General features: G+C 43.4%; 1 protein-coding gene across 1 annotated transcript; it reads right to left on the bottom strand.

The window, feature by feature from the left end:
* Positions 1–4083: 4083 nt before the first annotated feature.
* Positions 4084–21642, bottom strand: STARD7 (StAR related lipid transfer domain containing 7; the record flags this gene model as incomplete). The annotated part of the gene is made up of 8 exons (XM_084235046.1): positions 4084–4268; positions 5109–5193; positions 7028–7127; positions 7580–7662; positions 7744–7854; positions 11662–11711; positions 11975–12183; positions 21320–21642. 8 exons carry the CDS (start codon positions 21640–21642, stop codon positions 4084–4086), a joined length of 1146 nt encoding a protein of 381 aa, XP_084091172.1.
* Between the last annotated feature and the right edge of the window lie 1792 nt (positions 21643–23434).

Below are 23434 nucleotides of genomic sequence, written 5' to 3'. Positions count from 1 at the left end.
CTCAGTAACGACAGCAATTAGTTGATCCTGAGCCAACATAAGCCAACAGTGACAAAACTGGTGACAATACGGACAGCTTAACTTGTACTAGTAGTATGCAGATCAAGGAAGATTGCTGCCTATTTTTTCATCCTTTGGACTACATAAACAGTGACCACTTTCACCGGGCAGTACTGAAGTTACTGGCCTTGGGTGGCATCCAGGCATGGGAATTTTTAAAGTTCCCAGGTGCAGCTTCTTTCGTAATGTAGACATGATGAGGGGGTATGCTTGGTCTCAATATAAAGAACTTCTAGAAAGCCAAAGCTGCCCCACTGTGGCGATGCTGCTCTAAAACTCAGTAAGGGCAGCTACTTTTGACTTAGCTACTTAGTTATTGACTAGGGAAATAAATATAGCACAATACTTATCTGATCTTTGCCTTGCTGGCCAGAGGGGAACTCTAATAAGTCATTTAGGAGGGTGATTGGGGTTATGTATGTATGAACTGAAATTCAATATGACATTATGTGCTGCTAATGGCATTATGACCACACAGAACATTTATTACTAAAAAGCACACTCAAGTGTGTCATATTGTCATATTTGCATCTACTTTAAATAGCCGTGAAAAGTGTCAGTCCACTTAGGCTGCCATTACAAAATACCATGGACTGAGTGATTTAAATAACAGTTCTGAAGGCTATTAAGGCCAAGATCAAGGTGTCAGCAGATACTGTCTTGGAGAGAGCTCTCCCTAGCCTCAGACAGTTGCCTCCTGCGTCACCACAGTGAAGAGGAGCAAGCCGCTAGTCTCTCAATCCCATCGTGGGGTCCCACCCTCACCTCATTTAAGCTTAATCTACCAACAGCCTTGTCTCCAAATACCCTAACATTGGGGTTCAGCATATGCGTTTTAGGGGGACACAGTTCTGTCCATAGCAAAGCGTGTATAGAAAAAATGATAAAGTACTTGCTATAGCAAGATGTTAACCAGCAAAGGTAGGGAAAGGGTACAAGGCCGTATTATTTTTTCTTTCAACTTTTCAACATACATGAAAATTTTCAAAATAAATTTGAAAGATTTCTTTTCACATATGAAACTATTGGTGACATGGAAGTTGAGAAAAGTTGAGGGCCACATGAACAGTCTTCTAGAATGTGAAACATGAGCCCATGGAAGCCTTTTCCCTGTGCTGCTCCAAGGACAGAGCTCTGACCCCCTGGTAGACAGCGAGTCAGAGAAAGCACACTTGGTCTCAATATATAGAGCGTCCTGAAAGCCAGAGCTGAACCACAAGGCAATGTTGCTACTCAGTGAGAGGTGTTCACGCAGAGTCTGGAGAACATGAGGAATTCGATGCAGGGGCCTCCAGCAGGGCAAAAGCTGGAACTTCCAAATTTAAGATTACACAGACGGGTGTCCTCACAAGCATACCACCTCTGGTAAAAAGTCTGTAAGTAGGGCCTCCCCTGGTGGCGCAGTGGTTGAGCGCTGGGCTGCAAAGCTGCCTGTGGCCTCTGCAGTGCCAGTTCGGTCCCCAGCCATCGGAGAGGGTCCCACATGGCGTTGACAGGCCTCTCCCGCTGCGCCCGCTGCTCCCCTCAGCAATGTATTTCATCGGTCTGCCTGTTCTGTTTCCCACTCTGGCTCTGGTGAATTCTCGCACCCTCCCGCGCTTCTGACTGTACCCAGTGCTTGTATGAATAAATAAGTAAATCTTTAAAAAAAAAAAAAAAAAAAGCCTGTAAATAGAGATCTTTCTAGTGATTATCATAACACTACCTGAAGGAAAAATTGTAATTGGGTGTGCTTTTGCGTTCACCTAGTGTTCCTCACAGGCAAAAATCAGACATAAACTCAGGTTATGCTCAGTGTGTTCTCATCTCACTTCCCTTGAAACAAACCTACATTCTACAACTGCCTGTGTGACCCTCTTACCCACTGTGCTAAGTGGCTCTGAGCTTAGGAATTTTACCTTCTCTTCAATCAGAGTACCAAATTGCTCCCCCCCAGATCTAGACCTGGTGCTTCCTTGAGTCCCCTTCCTTCTCCCCAGTTACTATCAGCTAAGCTCTAACTTTGTTTCCTTTACACTGATCCTTCTTTAAAGGCAAAGGATATGGATTAGTAGATAAGACAAGAAAGTGGAAATAGGCGGTTTATTTTCAGTTGCCATTATCACCTGGAAAGGGGTCAAGGTCTAAAGAAGTGGTAAACCACTATCAATAAAGAACGAGTCCTGCTACTTCCATGTGCCACCTTTATTAGGAGAAACACTCTTTCTTCAACTTTATAATAATAAGGAAGAAACAATAACCCTAATAAGCTCTTGCTTCCCACTAGTCTGTCAAGACACAAACACTTTTGTACCAATCTTTATTTATTTATTCACACATTTGATAGAAATGTCACAGTTAGTAGTGAAATCATTACAATGACATAAGCAACTATACAGACTGACCCCAAGTGCAGTCAAATTGCCAAAAATCAAAACATGAACAACACACAGTTCCTTAATATCTACACACTCACACTCACTCACTCACACCCTTCCATGCACCAACAAGTTCAGACATAACCCAGGGATTCTTTCCTGCCTTCTGTCAGGTCCTGGGGATGAGAAGAGAGAAATAATCAATGAAAAGAAGCTGGAACAGCTTGATGCATCTTTCTGCTCTGCCAACCATTCAAAGGAAAGACATGAAACAATGGGGCAGTTATTTCCTTGGCACAAAACTTAACAGGCAGCAAAAAGGCCAAGTTTAAATTAGTCTCAGATTTAGATCCCTTTTCAACAACACAAAAGGGATTCTAGCAGAGAAAAAGGGAAAAATCTGGTCATTTAAACTCTAAGAAAAAAGGAGAGAGGAGGATTTAAAATTTGATCCCTGTTCCCCTGACAGATTGTAGCATGACCATAAGCCAAACCAGCAAGGCCAAACTGATACCATCTGACTGTGACTTCAATCAGTAAGTAGGCTTTTACACTAGCTTTGAAGAAACGCAGGGAAAAAATTCAAATGAATAAGATATAAACCACAACCCCATTATGTTAGTATTTGGGGTAAGAGTACATCTATTCATTCACACAGCTTTTCTACAGCTCTGAGAGCTCCACAGGAGTGGCCCAAGCCCCATTCCTCTGCCTTCCAAGATGGACAAGACCTCAGCTTCAAGTCAAACCTGAAGTGTGAAAAATAATGCCTGAACCAAAATAGTGTTTCCTATACAGTGTGACTATGGAAAAATCTCACTCAACTCCCCAATTCCTACTTTTTGAAACAGAGATTAAAAAAAGAAAAAACTGAACTAAATTTAAGTGTGGTATTTTGAGTATCTCCACCGACTCTATGAACACACTGACGATACAGAAAATTACAGTCTAAAAAGACTCATTTCCCAGTGCTCTTGGTAAATGCACTAAGGTTTAGACGGAGACAGTGATCCAAATGAATACAGTGCAGAGACATAGAAAATGGCCAATTCAAAGGAAACTGCTAGGGCAGGGTGAGTCAAAGGGGTGGCAGTGAGAGGTTGAAAGAGAAACTTCTTGGTACATTCTTTATGCCCCTAAAGTGAGAAACAAAGTGAAGACAAGGCACTTGTACTGCCAAGCAATAGTTCACATCCATTCAACACTAGAATTGTTACCAAGAGCACTCCCATGATCCCTCACTGAAAGACTCAATGAGCCAACTGCACTTTCCAGTTGGACCTTCAGAGCTGAGGGACATCCAAGATTGCAGCAGAACCACTGGTAGGAACTGGAATGTTGGCAGAGGAAACCACTCAGAAGAACCAAACAGAAGTCATCCCCGTCTGGCCTGAGGTGAAAGGCTTGTTCCAGATTAGCCCATGAAATACTGAAATTCAGAATGCTTGGCCTAAGAATATCACAAAGTCCCCAAGGACACCTCCTTCTCTCTGTTTTGATAAAGAGCAATTAAGGGCTCTGAATGACATTGGACACCAGTTAGTGAATCATCTTGCACTGGTAGTTACAGCAGACGCCTTCTAATACATGTCCCCATTCTGCAGCAGAGTGATAAGGGATCAAGACAGGACTACAAGAAGCCTGTCTCTTCTCATCCCAAAGCCCTTCAAGCATACTCGATGCGGGCAGGGCCACAACTACCCTCATTCTTCCGCTCAGAAGATGGAGAGGTGGTCTTGGCTTCACTGCCCATATCTAGAGGTTTAGCTGAAATATAGTCCTTTACTTTGATCTCCATGTTCTTGGCTTTCAGAGTGGCCATGTGCAGCTTCTCCAGGAAATCCGGCATACCTGTCAGAAGAAAGAAAAATTGGGGTAGGTATATACAAACAGCAAGCACAAAGTCAGAAGGCCCAATTTCTTTGAGGAGAGAGAATAATTCTTCGCAGTAGAGTTAACACCTTGATTGACAACTTGGAAGTGACAGCTGCCTCCTAAAAGTAAAAATAACCCATGGCCTCCAATCCTTTGAAAAAGGGTAGCGTACTGATCAGGCCATGTTAAGCCCCAAAAGACTCTCCTTTGGGTGATTAAAATATCACATATCAATGGCACAGCATAAATACCTGCCAATTTTACTTAGGCAAATGTCAAACAGGAAAACCTAATCTCTCCATCCTCCCCCCAGGTATTTGAAGTTATCTATAGAGAACCAGAAAGCAAGAAAATCACATGATGATGGTTTTCAAAGCAGGGAACTAGGAGAGAAAGGTGCAGTTTCAGTCATGATGTGCATCTTTTATTAGAACAGGTGGCAGTCCCTTGCTCTAAATAACTGTCTACAAATGTATTTCTACACCAGCTCTTATAACCGCAAACACCAAGAACAAGAAAAATTCTAACTGCTAATGTATATAAAGTACTTATTTAAGGCCTTAAGCAAACATTCTTTTTAAACCTTCCCTCTGGGAACCAAGTTTTCTTTCCAAAACTCTAGAATTCTCATTCCTCCAAATCTCAGCTGGAGGTTTTGATATCTTCATAGTATTCAAGAATGACAACCGAAAGAGGTTTAATTTCCCCAACAGGATTCCGACAAGAGAAATACTAATCTTATTGCTGCTATTAAGAAACTAGAGAAAACAAATGCCCAGCCCAGGTTGCAGTAACTATAATAAAGTGCTCACTTACCACTGGAAACCATCCAGCTAACGCAGTATCGAGGAAACACAGTCTGGGGATTGTCACTGTATGTCAACAAATAGTCAAAGCCATTCTGGAAAGGAAAACAGCAATATAAAGGTACTTCAATTACCCACCAAAACCCCTATCTCCAGAACTACACAATAACCATGATCTAATTCTGGGGCACAGAGTACCATTTTTTCACCCTGTACAAAAAAGAGCTAACACTGAAGACTTGATATCCATTAAAAGATCTGTTTGCAAGGTTGGCCTTCAGCTAGAGTCTGGAACTTGGCTCCCAGAGTGTTCCCTGTCAACAGTTACTGCTGAGGGTGACTCCCTGGGCTTCCTCTGTTTGTACAAACAATGTGGTTTGTGCTGAACACCTGGCTTTCACGCCAGGGGTCTGAATGGATGGGCCTATGTGACCAGTCCCAATAGAACTATAGGGTACCAAGACTCTATATGGGCTTCTCTGGGGAGAAATATCACACACATATTGCTGCATTTTCATTGTTGGGGGAGGAGTGTGCTGCGTGACTCCTCACGGGAGAGAGCACAAGGAAGTCTTTGTGTGGGCTCCTCAGACTCTGCCTATGTTTTCCCTTAAATCTGGGGATGTATCCTTACTATGTCATTGTAATAAATCTTAGCCACGAGTACTATATGCTGAGTCCTGTGAGTCTAGCACATCACTGAATGTGTGAGCAGTCTTGAGAATCCCACACATAACCCCAATGATTATAGTTTATAGTCAGCCTCCTATACTGTCTCTGATCCTAACCCAGACTTCCCTTTCTTAAGGCAACCAGCCATTGAATGCAGTCTTTTCTGTTTCCTATCTTTTTCTAAAGCAAGGACTTTCAAACATTTTAAAGTACAACACACTGTAAATAACTTCTTTTTCACTGCAACCCAGCTCTCTCTCTCAGCCTCTCACAGTCATACATATTTATGTAACTAAACAAGTCTCATGAAATATGTTTAGTTCTCTTCTGTTCTATTTTTTTAAGCCGGTCATAATGAACTAAATTAATTTTGTCTTCCATTAATGGGTAGCAATCCAGTTTGAATACTATTCTAAAAATAGTGCAGCAATAAATAGCTCTTCTAGCAAAGAATCAAACACCACACTGACTGAGATGAACCACTGCTTCTTAGTCATAAAGTCTCAGTTTCGTTGGTATAAATAAAACATCTCAATGAAAACAAGAAAATCATACTTAAAAACACAATTCATATAGCTCTGAAGCAAGGATTAGTGAGAGGGAGAAACAAAGCCATTATAAAGTGAAATTGCACTGAAAACAGCAAGCACTGCTATCAGTGTGTACAACAGAGATTTGGTTAAAACAAAACAAAACAAAACAAAACACCCCACTAAGTGAAGAAAATACTCTCAAAGAAAGGTCATATAATTTTAAGGAAGACAGAGTGCATTAATCTAACCCTTTCATTTTTTGGACAAGGAAACGGAAGTCCAGAAAGGTTCGAATGTTCTGCCCATTGTGGTAAAATTTTGATGGAAAGGCACTCACTCTAGTTCCTAAAGAATGCTGCTGCTAAGGACAGAGTGACTGAGTTAGTGCTATCTTCTCACAAGTGTCTCTCAGATAAATGGAGTCAATGGTCATTACCATTGTGTTTTGGGAAATCTTCCTATATATCACCCCAATAGCGAGGGTTCCCAAAAGGTGACTTCCAGGCTAATTGTATCACCTTTACCTGGGAACTTCCTAAAAATGCAATTCTTGGGCCACATCCCACGCAATACCTTTTAACAAGCTCCAGTGCCTCTGATACATGCCAAGTTTGAGAATCACTGCCCGACAGCAACCCGTACACTCCCCAGTTCAGATAAAAGACATTCCTTGAGAAAATTCCAAAACCACTATAAATCACATCTTGGATGATGTAAAACTCACCTCATCAAATGATTTGTGGGGACGGATAACCATTTGGGATTCATATGATCTGACCCTTACAAATTCCGGAGACTCTGGCACACTAGGGTGCTCCACAGCACTGGTAAAGGGAAAAATTAAGGAAACTTAGTAATGTCTACAAATGGTATGAGAGTTAAAGTTACGAGGAAAATCTAAAATGTTGGTTCTAATTTTAAAAATACAACAGGAGTCACTAGGATGAATGAATGTGAATTAAGTTCTAAAAACAAAGTGGCTTCTTTGGTGCTTCTTGCCTCACTTTGTGTTGAAGACATTACTTTTTTTTTTTTAATAACCAACACTAAAGAACTAAAAAAATGGTCTATTAAAAGTTTATATCCCTTCCATTTTCCTAGATATCACCAGTCACAGCCCACTAATGTTTCAGGTGGGACAGATGAGGACCTGCTGCAGGGAACTCTGTGGGAGACTCATAAGGGCACTAAGAATACATTAGCCCCCCACACAAAATATATATGAATGAAGGACATTGCTAAAGGTACAACACCACAGGCAACCAATCACACATACCGTGACACCAACACCATCACGTTGTTTTCTTGATCCACACTATACCGCCGAACATAAACATAATCCCGTGAGTACATTGGATACTAAAGAAATGGAGGAGCAAGATTAGTGATACATCTCACATGGACATGGTAAAAGTATCAAACAGAAGTAAAAATACTTACAGGAAAATGGGTTACCCAGTGAAGAACCTCAGAACCACTAACCACATCCCTCTCAATTACTTCCAGCTTGATTACCAGGGCATCCCACTTTTTTCTATACTCTGTATCCAGCTGTGGGAAAAAACAACATCATGAATACTCCAAATGCTTAGGATGCCTCTGACCCAAGGACCTTATTTTGAAACAGTGATCTAACCTAAGAGAAAGAGTCAAAAGTATAAAAGACTTGCCAGTGCACATACAGAGAAGCCTTTCAAAATCCCTTCTCATAGGGCAATACCCTTACAGTGAAAGTGAATCTTAATGATAAAAAACCTAAGGAAAAAAATATTGTAATGCAAAATGTGTCTGGGAAAAAAATGACATACATGTGTTAAGGGCGAAATAATTCCAAAACGTTTTAACCAGACAAGAAGCCAAAAGAAGCCAAAAATGTAAACATACCTCACACAAAGAAATGCAAGTAGCAGGCGAAAGATGGTGGATAAACAGGTAAAAAGTATGGTGAAGGAAATGTATGGTGAAGGAAAGAAGCAGACTTTAGCGGGGGAGTTAACGTAGTAGACACAGATGATGATGCATGATGGTGCACACCTGAAACCTGTATGTTATAATACTATGCCACTACAATTAAAAATTATGAAAAATGCAAGTAGCATCACTAATAACTAATGAATTTCAAAATAAGAAATATACATTCAAACCAACAAAAATTCAGCACCACTTGACACTTGAGTATTATCAGTGGGTGTTATAATCTTCAAACTAGTTCATGAATGACCAGCAAAACAAATGAAAACATAAATGTTTTTGTAGAATCCGACCTCCCATTTTCATACATCCCCAACCCCCAACGAGAAAAGCAGTCTTTGGACTGATCCTCTTCACCTTTACTCCCTAAATACCTTCACTGTGGAAATGTTTCAGATTACTAAATCCTGCCTGGATCTCCCCCCCCCCCCCCCGCAAAGATTTATTTATTTATTTATACAACAACCAGGGTACAGACCAGATGTGCGGGAGGGTGAGAGGATTCACCAGAGACACAGCGGGGAACAGAACAGGCAGACTGATGAAATGCACTGCTGATGGGAGCAGCGGGCGCTGCAGGAGAGGTCTGAGCGCCATGTAGGACTCTCACCAGCAGCTGGAGATCGAACGGGCGCTGCAGAGGCTGTGGGCAGATTCGCAACCCAGCACTCAACCGCTGCGCCACCTGGGAGCCTCCCTGCCTGGATCTTTACTGAAGGGGAGAACGCTATAAAGGGCAACACTAAATCAACAGAGTATACTGAAATACAAACAGAAGATTATGTGAGTATTGCATCACTGTTAAGTTTACTGACTTTGATAATAGTGCCATGGTTAGTTAAGAGAATGTGTCTGAAAAAAAATGAAATATTTGGAAATAAACCTAACAAGAGGTGAAGGACCTATACAAAGAAAATTATAAAACACTATTAAAAGAAATAGAAGACACAAATAAATGTAAAGACATCCCCTGCTCATGGATTAGAAGAATTAACATTAAAATGGCCATCTTGGGCCTTCCAGGTGGTGCAACGGTAGAGCGCTGGGTTGCGAAGCTGCCCGCAGCCTCTGCAGCACCGGTTCTCCCCGGCCACTGGAGGAGGGTCCCACATGGCGCGCAGACCTCTCCTGCCTCCTGCTGCTCCCCTCAGCAGTGTACTTCGGTCCTTCTGCCTGCTCTGCTACCCGCTCTGGTGAATTCTCTCGCCCTCCCGCACTTCTGACTGTACCCAGTGCTTGTATATAAATAAATTTTTAATAAATAAATAAATAAAATGGCCATCTTAACAAAGCAATTTACAGGTTCAACGCTATTCCAATAAAAATCTCAATGACATTCTTCAAAGAAATAGAACAGATGCTGATGAAATTCATATAGAACCATAAAAAACCACGAATAGCCAAAGCCCTGCTAACGAAAACAAAGGAGAATGGAGGTATCACACTTTCAAACTTCAAACTATACTACAAAGCCATAATAATTAAAACAGTGTGGTACTGGAACAAAAACAGATACACAGACCAATGGAATCAAATAGAAAGCTCAGAAATAAAGCCACATATATAAATGGACAACTAATCTTTGACAAAGGAGCAAAGAATATGCAATGGAACAAGGACAGTTTGTTCAATAAATGGTGTTGGGAAAACTGGACCACCACATGCAAAAGAATGAAACTAGACCACTACCTCTCACCATGCACAAAAATCAACTCAAAATGGATAAAAGATCTGGACATAAGACCTGAAACCATAAAATATATAGAAGAAAATACAGAAAATATAAGACATACATCTTAGTAACATCTTTAAAGACTCATCACCCAAAGGAAAGAAAGTGAAGGAAAAGATAAACACCTGGGGTTACATCAAACTGAAAAGCTTCTGTACAGCAAGAGACATTAACCAAAACAAAGAGACATCCCACTGATTGGGAAAAAATCTTTGCACTCTATCCAACTGATAAGGGACTGATCACAAAGATCTCTACAAAAATGAAGTAAACAATCCAGTCAAGAAATGGGCAGAACTTGAAAGACACTTCTCTAAAGAGGAAATGCAAATGGCCAACAGACATATGAAAAAATGTTCAACATACCTTATAATCAAGGAAATGCAAATCAAAACCACAATGAGATACCACCTTACACCAGTTAAGAATGGAACATATAAAAAAAAAAAAAAAAAAACAGCAACAACAAATGCTGGTGAGGATGTATTATAAAGGAACTCTCCTACATTGCTGGTGGGTGTGCAAACTGGTCCAGTCACTATGGAAAGCTGTCTGGAGGTTCCTCGGTCTACTAAAAATGGAGCTACCATATGACCTGGCAATTCCACTCCTAGGGACCTACCCAAAGGACACAAAAACATTGATTCAAAAGAATACCTGTACCCCTATGTTTATTACAACACTATTTACAACAGGGAAAACCTGGAAACGACCCAAATGCCCCAAAATAGATGACTGGATCAAGAAGATGTGGTACATATACACCATGGAATATTACTCAGCATTCAAAAAAGATAAACACATGCAATTTGCAGCAACATGGATGGCGCTGGAAAGGATCATGCTCAGCGAAATAAGCCAGAAAGAAAAAGAAAAATACCGGATGGTCTCACTCATAGCAGGAATCTAGAAAACTTAAATAAGGGACCAGGAAAAAGAATAACTATAAGAAAATATCAAAATCAACAAATAACTGTAAACAAGAGACACTCTATGGGGGGTGGGGGCGAGGAAAGGAGGGCTTGGGGTAAAAATAAAGGGGTTGTAATTGTATGGGAAATATAAAAATAAAATTTAAATTAAAAAAAAAAAAGTTCTAAGACTTCTCCTCTTAAAAAAAAAAAAATACATTGAAGTATACAAATCTACTCCTTGATCTGATCTTCCCAGCAGTCCTGTAAGGGGGTAGAATCAGTCTCATCTCCATCCTCCATTGTAAGTCAAATGTTTGCCAGCTACTGTGTGGACTGTGAGACAAGGGGTACAGACAGGGGCCTCCATGGTGGCGCAAGGGGTTAAGTCTCAGCACTGTGGCAGCCACTGAAGCACAAGGTAGATCCCCAGCCAGGGAGCTGACCCACATGGCGCAGCAGACCTCTCCTGTTTTGCCCATTGCTCCCCTCAGCAGTGTATTTCAGTCAGTCTTCCTGTTCTGCTCCCCAATGCATCTGGTGAAATCCTGCCATGCTCCACACTTCTGGCCTATACCCCAGCTCTTGCATGCATACATAAATACATCTTTAAAAAAAAAGAGGGTACAACAGATGGATGTATTGAAGTCTACGTCATCTGAATCAAAGAAATTATTCATGTGAACAGCTGAAACTGGGTTCTAGGCTTCAAGGTTCCAAATTTGGGAAGAAAAATTTACTCACCTGAACGTTGAAGAACTGCCGGGGTGTCACATCTGTGTAGGTTCCAAAAACTAGAATGACAGGAAAGAAAAATGTTTGCTAAACTTTCAACACCACCTTATTCTTAGTACTAAACTGTATTTCAGTTATAAAGTACTAACGGATCTTAAAGGCAGATTCACGAACTAGAAGTCATATTCAGGCAGCAAAACAAAAACCATGGCAACTTTTCTAAGAAACAAATAGAATGTATCAGTTTAGAGAAATATGAGGAACAGAAGTTCTGCACACCTGGGCAACCATGTTACACACAAGACAGTCAGGCTGGGCTCACCTCTGTACTGGTAAAGGTGTGTGCCTATAATTGGGCGCCGCCACAGCTTAAAGTGCTTCTTCTCCATCACCATTTCCCAGGGTTGCTCTCTGTCCCCTGAATCTTCATTCCCTTCTGTCTGGGGTTTTGGATCTGGAGAGTGGCATCTAACTCCAGAGTTCTGAAACATATATGACATTTCTTCCAACCGTTTCATCTCATCAATTGATCTGGAAAGGAGAAAAACAACAAGTATAGTGCACATTGGTTGGGGTCAGGCATAGGAAAGAAAATGTGCACATACAAGACCTGTGTAAGAATGGTGTAGGTTTAAACACTATAAAATATAGGGAATAAAAAACCAAGTTCCTGAGTCTGAATTTCAGTCCGACAGAATATTAAATTACGGGGCTCCCCGGTGGCGCAGCGGTTGAGCGCTGGGTTGCGAAGCTGCCCGCGGCCTCTGCGGCGCCGGTTTGTTCCCCGGCTGCTCCCCGGGCACCAGAGGAGGGTCCCACATGGCGCGCAGACCTCTCCTGCCGCCCGCTGCTCCCCTCAGCAGTGTACCTCGGTCCTTCTGCCTGCTCTGCTCCCCGCTCTGGCTCTGGTGAATTCTTTCACCCTCCCGCGCTTCTGACTGTACCCAGTGCATGTATAAACAAACAAACAAAAAAAAAACTAAATAACTAAATAAATAAAAACATGCCTCTATTTAAAAAAAAATTATAAAAAAAAAAAAGAATATTAAATTACCTAACCAGCCCTATTTCATAATCTACCTCAAAGGCTGACTGTAAAAATCAGATAAATTTATATATAAAGTACTTTGTATTTGGTACATATTCAGCCCTCAGATGCTAACTATTAAGAATGAAGACTGAAATGGCATTTGGTATCTTTCACCCATTTTTATTGGGTTGTTTGTCTTCCTACTACATTGTGAGAGTAGGTACATATTTTCCTTCTCTCTTTTAAGTCACATACCATAAGAATCACCCTTTTACAGTATACAATTCAGTATTTTTATTTTTTTAAAGATTTATTTATTTATGCATACAAGAGCTGGAGTACAGGCCAGAAATGCGGGGGGTTAGAGGATTCACCAGAGACAGAGTGGGGAACAGAACAGGCAGGCTGACTTAAATACACTGCTGAGGGGAGCAGCGGGTGAGCCAGGAGAGGTCTGCTGCGCCATTTGGGTAGCTCCTTGGCCGGGTGGAGATTGAACTCGTGCTGCAGAGGCTGCGGATTGCTTCATAGGGCGGTGCTTAACCCCTTGCGCCACTAGGGAGGCCCAATTCAGTATTTTTAAATATAGCCACAGGTTGTGCAATCATCACCTATGCTAGATCAGCAGTCACTTCCCATTCCTGCCTCCCCCCAATACCTACTAAGTACTAACCTTCTTTTTATCTCTATGGACATGCCACCTGTGGACATCTCATTTAAACAGAATAATGTAAGATACAGTTTATTGAGTCTGGCTTTTCTCACTTAGCATGTTGTCAAGGTCATTCATGCCATACTTTATTCATCTTTACAGTTGAAAAACATCCTGCTGTGTGGATATATACCACATTTCATTTATTCATCAGGTAATGGTCATATCATATCGTATCTTCTTTTGACATACTTATGAATAATGTGTGAAAGTTTTTGTGTAAACATAGGTTTTTCCATTTTCTTGGGACTTGTTGGGTGGTAGTAACTGTCTAACTTTTTGAGGAAGTGCCAAATTATTTTCCAAAGAAGCTACACCATTTTATATTCACACCAACAATGTCCGAGGCTTCCAACTGCTTACATTCTTGTCAACAGTTGTCATTGTCCATCTTTTTAATTCCATCAATCCCATGGGCGTGAAGTACTATTCCACTAAGGTCTTCAGATTTGGACTTCCCTAATGATTAATGGTGTTGGGCATATCTGCACGTGCTTATTGGCTATTTGTGTGTCTACAGAACCCCTTGTCTATTTTTCAACTGAGTTCTCATTTTATCGCTGAGCTGCCAGAGTTCTTTGTGTTCTGGATACCAGTCCCCTATCAGATATATCATTTATAAATATTTTTTCCCATCCTGTGGGTTGTCTGTTCATTTTCTTGATAGTATATTTGATGTATAAAAGTTTTGATGAAGTCCAATTAATCTGTTTTTGGTGTCAGATCTAAGAAACCACTGCCTAACCCAAGTTCACAAGGACATACGCCTATATTTTCTTCTAGGAGATTTAGTTTTAGCTTACATTTAGATCTCTAATCCACTCTGACATTTATCCATTAAATTTTTGTGTATGGCATGAGAAATGTCTAAATTTATTATTCTGCATGTGCAAATGCAGTTATCGCAGCGTCAATTATCTTGGCACCTTGCTGAAACAAATGGCCATGGACACAGCTAGGTTTTGCAGCAAGTCTTGGCTGCTATTTTGATCTGATTTTCATGTCAATACTGAGTGATCCAACTAACATCTTCCTGATTGGTTCCTCTTCAGCTCGAGCTAAGCAATATCAGTTTCTTTGCATGTACCAAGAACCCAAACCCGTTAATTTATACTGATGCCTGATGAAAAAGGTAACCATTTTTAAAAAGTTTTTTTTTTTTTTTTTATATAGAGGCATGTTTTCTTTCTTTCTTTGTTTTTGTTTATACATGCACTGAGTCTGGGTACAGTCAGAAGCGCGGGAGGGTGAGAGAACTCACCAGAGCCAGAGCGGAGAGCAGAGCAGGCAGAAGGACCGAAGTACACTGCTGAGGGGAGCAGCGGGCGGCAGGAGAGGTCTGCGCGCCATGTGGGACCCTCCTCCGGTGGCCGGGGATCGAGCCGGCGCCGCAGAGGCCGCGGGCAGCTTCGCAACCCAGCGCTCAACCTCGCAACCCAGCGCTCAACCTCGCAACCCAGCGCTCAACCGCTGCGCCACCGGGGAGGCCCCATTTTTAAAAAGTTTTTGTCTGGAAAGTTACAAAACAAGATTGACTGTTACCACCCCAAAGACTAGAATAGGGAAAAACTTTAGTGTAGATAGTAAGATCTTACAGAGGAGAAAGCAAAAGCAAAACCACAGGAAAGGCTTATTCAGAGTACATTTCAGGCATCAGGTGGCAGCAATTATGGCACTTTTCAGGACAGTAGAGAATATATGAATAAAAATTAAGCACCACTCTTGAATGTCATTTTTATCACATAATGAAGAGGGAAAGATTGTCTTATTAAACATTAGGGGATCATAAAAGAATTTCATAATAATTAGGTTTTAAGAAAATTAAACTATATGATTACCATCATACAACTTTAATGACCTAAGACTTGAGAGGTACAGAGCTTCTGATTCATTGCTTAATTAGACTCTCCTATAATAAAAGATCACTAGGTGGCCTTGATTAAAATTATGAGACTAAGTTCCTAACAGGGGATAGAAATGTCTTGTGAAGGCATGACATTGAATAGCACAGTAGGATTGCTGGAGAAATACTGACCATAAAAATTTAAATGACTGGGCCTCCCTGGTGGCACAAGGGGTTAAGACACAAGCTATGAAGTTATCCGCAGCCACTGCAACATGAGTTTGATCCCCAGCCAGGGAGCTCCCACATGGCACAGCAGACCTCTCCTGTCTCACCCGCTGCTCCCCTCAGCAGTATATTTTAGTACATCTGCCTGTTCTGTTCCCCACTCTGAATCCTCTCACACCCCACACATACCCCAATTCTTGTATGCATAAATAAATAAATCTTTAAATAAAAAAATAAATGATTGTTATATACCCAGGTTCAAGAATCTCTGAATCCTCACATGACAGACATTAATTAACATAGATGCACAACGTCCCTTACTATTGATGGAGGACAGGAGATGCAAGGTCAAGAACCTAACCCACTCAAAGAAGTAGGGGAAGAAGGGATCAGCATAAGCCATAACCCAGTCATAGAAACCAAGACCCTTAGGCATCAACGCCCAAATCAGGAGGCACAATACCCAGAAACTATCAGACTACTCTAAGGAGTGTCAGGAGCACAAACCATCCACCCACAAAGATGAGCCCCTCCCTGAAGATGATAAAACCTAACGCTGCCCCCACAACGCGGCAGCAGTCTTTCTGCCCACCTGTGACTATGCAGGTGCTTCCTTTTACCAACTTTCTCCCTCCACAGGGCAGCGGTTTCCTGCCTGCCCATGACCTGTACTATATATACCGAGACTTCTCTTCAGCAGAGGCAGCTCTCCTCAAAGCCCGCCACCTGCAACCATGCAGGCCTCTCTTAGCTAATCTGTTCCTTTCAGGGCAGTTCTTCCTGCCCGCTTGTGTCTATGCAAGTGTCTTTTAGTCTTCTGTCCCTTTCTCTAATAACCTGCTCTTCAAATATAACTACTGTTTCTGTCTCATGGAGAAACTCCTATGGGAAACTCGCCATTTGCCACTGAAACGGGAGCTCTGGTGGAAACACTTCCCAGAGTGAACCCAAGGACCCTTCACTCCAAACCCACTGACTCCAAAAAATGACATCACTATCATACATACAGAGCAAGGAAAAACCTCTCCCCATGCATCTCTTTGGCCTGCTGTAACAAATCTTGTTGGGATGAGATGGGTGTCTATACCTTGTTATCTAAGAGACTTAAACAGCAGTAAGAGAGAAAAGAAGGTAAAAAGAGATTTTCCAAAATAGTAACAGAACCAGCAGATTAGAAAGAGTATCGAGGAAAACCAATCAATACTTCCCTCTCAAAACTAAAGTCACTTCAATTATTTGAGAAAGAATGGAATTAAAGTTACAGGAACTCAAAAACAAAGTATAGCCTGTCTTCAGTACAGAACTTGCTATATGTAAGGCTCCAAAATGATTCAAATAAAGTCACCCCTGTAATTAGTAATTTCAGTAAGACAACTGCCTAGCTCACACAATCCCTCCTCAAATGCCAACTTTTTGTCAAAGACAGAGATTTCAAGTACAATGCTAAGAGACACACCTAGAAATAAAGGACAAGTAGCTCAATGAAAGTATCTGTCAGCCAGTTAATGGTAAAATGATGAAGACAAGTTCAAAAAAGTTCAAGACAGAGCGTCCATGGTGGCGCAAGGGGTTGAGCGCAGCGCTGTGAGGCTGTCTGCAGCCTCTGCAGCGCGGTTTTGAGCCCCAGCCAGAGAGCTACCCACATGGTACAGCAGACCTCTCCTGACTCGCCCACTGCTCCCCTCAGCAGTATACGTAAGTCTATCTGCCTGTTCTGTTCCCTGCTCTGTCTCTGGTGAAATCCTCTCACCTCCCACACCTCTGGCCTGTACCCCAGTTCTTGTATGCATAAATAAATAAATCTTAAAAAAAAAATTCCAGACAGTTTTTATGTAGTTCTGATCTAAAAAAAAAAAGATGTCAGAAAAATACTCTGTAGTAAAGTCAACAAAAAAGTTCCTTTAAGCCAAAAGACCTTTTTATTGTTCATTTATCTAGTTAATAACATAGTATTTTATATGCCCCCACAAGACAGAAATGGGGGAAAGGCCAATTTTCCTTATGAAACTTTACCAGCAATTATTTACTCAAATTTCTAGAGCAATGAACTTTAAAAAGAGGGGAGGTAAATGAAACATTTTCTCTTAGCCTATATATTTAACTTCCTCTTTTTGTTCCTGAATTTTTAAAAAATGTTCCAAAACAATCAAAAATTACTGTACTTTTCCATAACATTTTTCCTGGGCTCACAGAATGCTAGCTAACATCAGAAATAATGATTGAAAGTTGTGTTTGTTTAACTGAAGCCAATTGGGTAAGAATGCTAGACCAAGCTAGACTAATCACCAAAGAAGTGATTTCGGGGCCTCCCTGGTGACACCACACTATGAAGCAATCTGCAGCCTCTGCAGCATGAGTTTGATCCCCAGCCAACCAGGGAGCAACCCACATGGCACAGCAGACCTCTCCTGCCTTGCCTGCTGCTCCCCTCAGCAGTGTATTTCAGTCAGTCTGCCTGTTCTGCTCCCCACTCTGTCTCTGGTGAATCCTCTCATGCCCTCATCTCTGGCCTGTATCCCAGCTCTTATATGCATAAATAAATAAATAAATCTTTAAAATAAAAAAAGAAGTGATTTCTACACCAGCTCCATCAGTGACACAAAATCACTTTGAACAAATTGCTTCTTTTCTCATATTTTCTTGCTGTTGCTAGATTAAGGCAATCCTATTTGTTAAGATATTCTAAAGCACAACAGAATAGAAAGCAATTTTTTTTTTTAGAAACTCAAATAGCATAGGAAAAAGCATATGCCACTTTAAAACACACACATTCAAAGAGATATATGCTGCACTGCCATCACTGTTTTACCAAGACAGCAATACCAGAATTAGTTTGTACCAGGAAAAATTGGTACAGACAGCACAGGAAAGCCAAAAGCTATGATTTAAGGACCATGGGACAAACATCAACAATGAAAGAAATGTACTTATCCTGAGAACACACTCAACTATGCTCCATTATGAAAGTTGCCCAAAATCCTCTAAATAGAACAAATTAAACCTAAGATATTCTTTTTTTTTAATAGAGGCATGTTTGGTTATTTATTTATTTATTTATTTATACAGTCAGAAGCGTGGGAGGGTGAGAGAATTCACCAGAGCCAGAGCAGGGAGCAGAGCAGGCAGAAGGACCGAAGTACACTGCTGAAGGGAGCAGCGGGCGACAGGAGAGGTCTGCATGCCATGTGGGACCCTCCTCCGGTGCCTGCAACTTCGCAACCCAGCGCTCAACTGCTGCACCGCCGGGGAGGCCCTAAACCTAAGATATTCTAAACTAGCTTTGACAACCTCAGCAAAGCCTCCTTTAAAATCAGAGAAACACCAAGTTAAAAAACAAAAAGTTAACCTCTACTCAGAATATTTTAGTCAATAAAACACAAACATGACAACCTATCAGAACTAAAACCTATGGAAATACTGTACTACCAAGGTTTAGTTGAACTGCATTTTATTTATTTATTTATTTGCAAACCTATCAAGCTAACACACTAAATAAAAAAAAAAAAAAATCAATCCCCAAATGGCCAACTTGATCAAATTTAAGTATTATGACTGAATCCAAGCATGAAGAACAATGAAGTGTATGGCCCTGGAGAGAGTTAGAAAAGGCACCTTAAGTAGTCTGACTGAGCTTTGCCTAAGTTTCTGAAATGGCAAAGATGTTAAATCCAGATCAATACCTCCTTAGGAGTTGGATCAGAATCAGGGTTTCCAGTGTCCCCTGGTTTCAGACACAGTTCCAAGAAAGGGAAACAGAATGAATACTGGGCTTGGACATAAACTGGTCTGATCTCTTTCTGCCAGTGAGTAGTGACCACTGACTCAAATGTTAATCACATTCATTTCCTATCTTCTCCCGGCTAGCTTCTGCAACTGTTAAACAGAGGCTCCAAGAACACAGCATCCATAAAAACACATGAAGTAAACACAAATTGCCATCTACCACCCAGGTCCCAATACTCTTCAATTCCCACCCCCAAAACACCTTCCCTTTCTTTTGCACCAGTAGCCCATTTCTGGTCTTTCTCCTCTTCCCAAATAAATCCAATTGGGAACTCCCCTCTGCCCCCCTCAAACTTCACCACTGTGGAACATGGCATTTCCCAATCAAAGACAAAATGAAAACTCAAGCAATTACTTGATAATTTCTCAGTTTAAAAGTTTTTTTTCCCAGGCCTCCCTGGTGGCATAAGGGGTTAAGACACAGCACTATGAAGCTATCAGCAGCCACTGCAGCAGCACTGAGTTCAATGCCTGGCCAGGACGCTAACCCACATGGCACAGCAGACCTCTCCTGTCTCACGAGCTGCTCTCCTCAGCAGTGTATTTCAGTCAATCCACCTGTTCTGTTCCCGACCCAGTTCTTTTTTTTTTTTTAGTTTTTTTTTTTTAATAGAGGCATGTTTTATTTTATTTATTTGTTTGTTTGTTTTGTTTATACATGCACTGGGTACAGTCAGAAGCGAGGGAGGGTGAGAATTCACCAGAGCCAGAGCGGGGAGCAGAGCAGGCAGAAGGACCGAAGTACACTGCTGAGGGGAGCAGCCGGGGATCGAACCGGCGCCGCGGGGCAGCTTCGCAACCCAGCGCTCAACCGCTGCACCACCAGGGAGGCCCTCCCCAGTTCTTTTATGCATAAATAAAATCTTTAAAAATAGTTTCCTTCCCATAAATTATTTTATTTCTCACATCTGAGACTGTGTCATTAGAACAAATGGGAAATCACAAAACACTAACAAACTAGGCAAAACTCCCTCTCATGCTTTGCTATCTTAGCTTTTGTAAGGTTATTTACTTTATGGTCATGACTTTAAGTTGCGTTTACAAAATTGTCAATTTTTGTGCTAGGGAAAGTACTGTCAGTTCTTAAGATAAAATCAGTTTTGCATGAACAGATGGCTGACATCTAGGTACTACATTTCCAAACAGGTCAGTTAACTTTATAGAGATAATTTCCATTTTTAAACTAGCAAAAAATATGGAACATAATAAATATCTAGAACAAAGAGACTTGTATGGGCTCTATTAGGGGAGGGAACTGTGTTAGGTTCCTGAAATCAGTTTTAGAGTGGATGGGGTGCAGGGAGGGGGAGAGGCACAGTTTAGGAATAACTATTAAAAACACCCCCAGAGACAATGCACAGCAAGAGTGAAAGCAAGGTTATGGCCTTGATAGTGAGAAGGTCTCAGATTTAGAAGCGGAGATTAACGAATTCAATCACTGGTACAGATGGCACTTTTCACACAGGAGTTTTGATGGCAGCGTGACTTCGGAACAGTACTCCCAAAGTTCCAGGTAAAAGTAGCCCAAAAACTGACCTAATTCTTACAGGTTCTGGACTACTGGTTTGTCCAGGGATACAAAGTGCCCTCAGTCCCACAATTCTGCCACAAAAGTCAAAACGACAAGAGAGCTCTCCTGGTATTTCTCACGAAGCCCCGTATGGACATAAGGCAATTTTTAAATTACATAACTACACCCTTAGGGTGAGATCAAAACCTGTTTTGAATGTGCACCTTTCTAAGTGCATTAAAGAATGCCTGAACCACGGCCTACACGCCTTCAGTCTCTAATTTTTACAATGTTATTTCAACAGCGTCACGCTTCCCACCCAAAATCTCCTACACTAACCTACTCTCCCAATTATTCCTCATGCAACAAACCAAATTAACAGAGGCAACAAAAACCGCGGCTTGCTAAAACTGGATCAAGCCACTGGCTAACCTTTTACAGTATCCCGGGCGAAGGGGACACTCCGCAAGGGCAGGCAGGCCCCAGGATCCAATGCCCCAACCCCCCAGCACGACCGGCCATCACCCCCGGGGACAGGGACGACGTCGCCGCCCGACCTACCTCTGCAGCTCCTCCTCTTGGATCCTCTCCTCGTCCCACACGAAGACACCTGCGAGGGCCGCCATCAGAGCGGGGGCATGGCCAGGACGGCCCCGCAGCCGGCGCCACAGGCGGCCGAGCAGCACCCGGCGGGAGCTCTCGGAGTAGAGGCGGCCGTAGAGCAGCGCGATCTGCTGCGCGCGCCGCACGCGCAGGCCCGTCACGAAGCGGCACTGATTGGCCAGCAGGGCCAGCAGGCCCCCGCCGCGCGCCCCCGCGCCCCCCGCCGCCACGGCGCCCGCCAGCCAGGCGGCCAGGGAGGCCGGCGGCCTCCGAGGGAACATGCTGCCCCCGCGCGCCCCTCGGAACCCCGCGGTGCCCCCTGAGCCGGCCGCGCGCCCGGAAGCGACGGAGGCCTCTTTCCCGGGGCCAGCGGCACGAGCCCGGGGAAGAAGGCGCGGGCGGCCTTCACCAACTCTCCCTAATCGTCCGCCTCCAAAGTCGTCTCACAGCCTAGCAGGCGCCTCATCACTCGCCACAGCAGCCGCCCAGGAGAGTCCGTCCAGGGGGTGGTCCCGCGGCCGCCGCGGGCCGGACGGGCAGGCGTCGGTCAGTCCTCGCGGCCGCCTCCCTCCCCGGCGTCCTCCAGCCGGCGCCAGAGCCCGTGGTGCAGAGCACGCGGGAAGCCTTCGGGCGAGCGGCTCCGCGCGGCGAGCAGGCGAGAGCTTAGCTGTTCCGCGTCCTCCACATGCGCCGCCTGCCTGCAACCTACCCTCCTCTCAGCCGCCCGGGTCCTGATTGGGCGTGGCCGGGACTCCTCGGTGCTGATTGGCACAGCCAAATGCTCGTCATCCCTTGCTCCCGCCCTCCGCGTGGCGCGCGGGTAGCAAGGTAGGTGGCGCAACGACTCGCGCTAGTCAAGGGCGCCCCGGAGAGTGACCGTCGGACCCCGCCGCCATCTTCCCGCCCCCACCCCGCTGAGGGCGCGGCTGGGTGCCTGTTACGGTCCTGCACGGTGCTCGGTCGTTCTGAGAGGCTGGGGCCCGTCGCCTCATTGACTAGTCGAGGGTGGGGTGGAGTCTCCGCTGGGCCCTGGGGGCGTTCCAGTCGGGGGAGGGAGATGGAGACGCCTTTGATTGAGTGTAGACCCTTTGATGAGTGGAGATCCTGCTGAGGCCAGAAGGCAGCTACCCTCAAAACCCTCCTAGGTCTCCCTGGCGGGCTCTTCCCTGAATGTCTGGGCCGCGGAAATGGCCCCGGAAAGTCGGGAGTCTGGACACTCGTCTTCGGAGTACCCCGGGACGCGAGAGTGTGATGTCCTTATAGCCCGGGACACTTTCCTTAGAGCTATGGGGGCAGGTGGCCCGTTGCAGTCTGGAAATGCAAAAACCCATAGGTGAAAGAGCAGCAGAGTGAGGTTTCTTAATAGCTGGCTTTCCCCCCCGTTAACCCAAAGGTGACAGCGTGGCAGGTAAACAGCTTTCCTAAAACTTAGCTTGCACCATTCCTGAAAACCTGGAGCATTAAATTACTATGCTGGACCAAACCTCACTAAAACGAAACTGCTGGATGTCCAGTAGGAAAACCTTACATTATTTTTTTTTTAGGACAATGTTAAGTACCTTATTGACAAAAATTCTAAAAGGATTTCTTGGTGTGAAAGGGGTTTTATTCTTTGCAAGGCAATACATTCAGAAATTTCACTCTTACTGTAGCTATTGCAGCAATTTTAGATAAAAGATGTTTCTCCAAAGAGAGAGGGGAAAAAACTGTGCTTTACTGAAAGCTGAAATTTAGCTCTAGCCTATGCAGATTAATTTTGACTCTGGTATTGGTAGTTATATTCCCTTGAAATCTCTGTTGTATATAACAAAATAATTTGCTGCTTTGGTAAACCATGCATTTCTCAGTGATGGTAGGAGGGCCAGCCAGGCAGGGACTGAAAGAAGAGGTTGAGGGGCCTCCCCGGTGGCGCAGCGGTTGAGCGCTGGGTTGCAAACTGCTCGATCCCCGGCTGCTCCCCGGCCACCAGAGGAGGGTCCCACATGGCGTGCAGACCTCTCCTGCCGCCCGCTGCTCCCCTCAGCAGTGTACTTCGGACCTTCTGCCTGCTCTGCTCCCCGCTCTGGCTCTGGT

This window comes from Talpa europaea, assembly GCF_964194135.1.
Source record: "Talpa europaea genome assembly, chromosome: 6".
Lineage (NCBI taxonomy): Eukaryota > Metazoa > Chordata > Mammalia > Eulipotyphla > Talpidae > Talpa > Talpa europaea.
The sequence above is the reverse complement of the archived record's forward strand: the minus strand, read 5'-3'. Positions and strand labels throughout refer to the sequence as shown.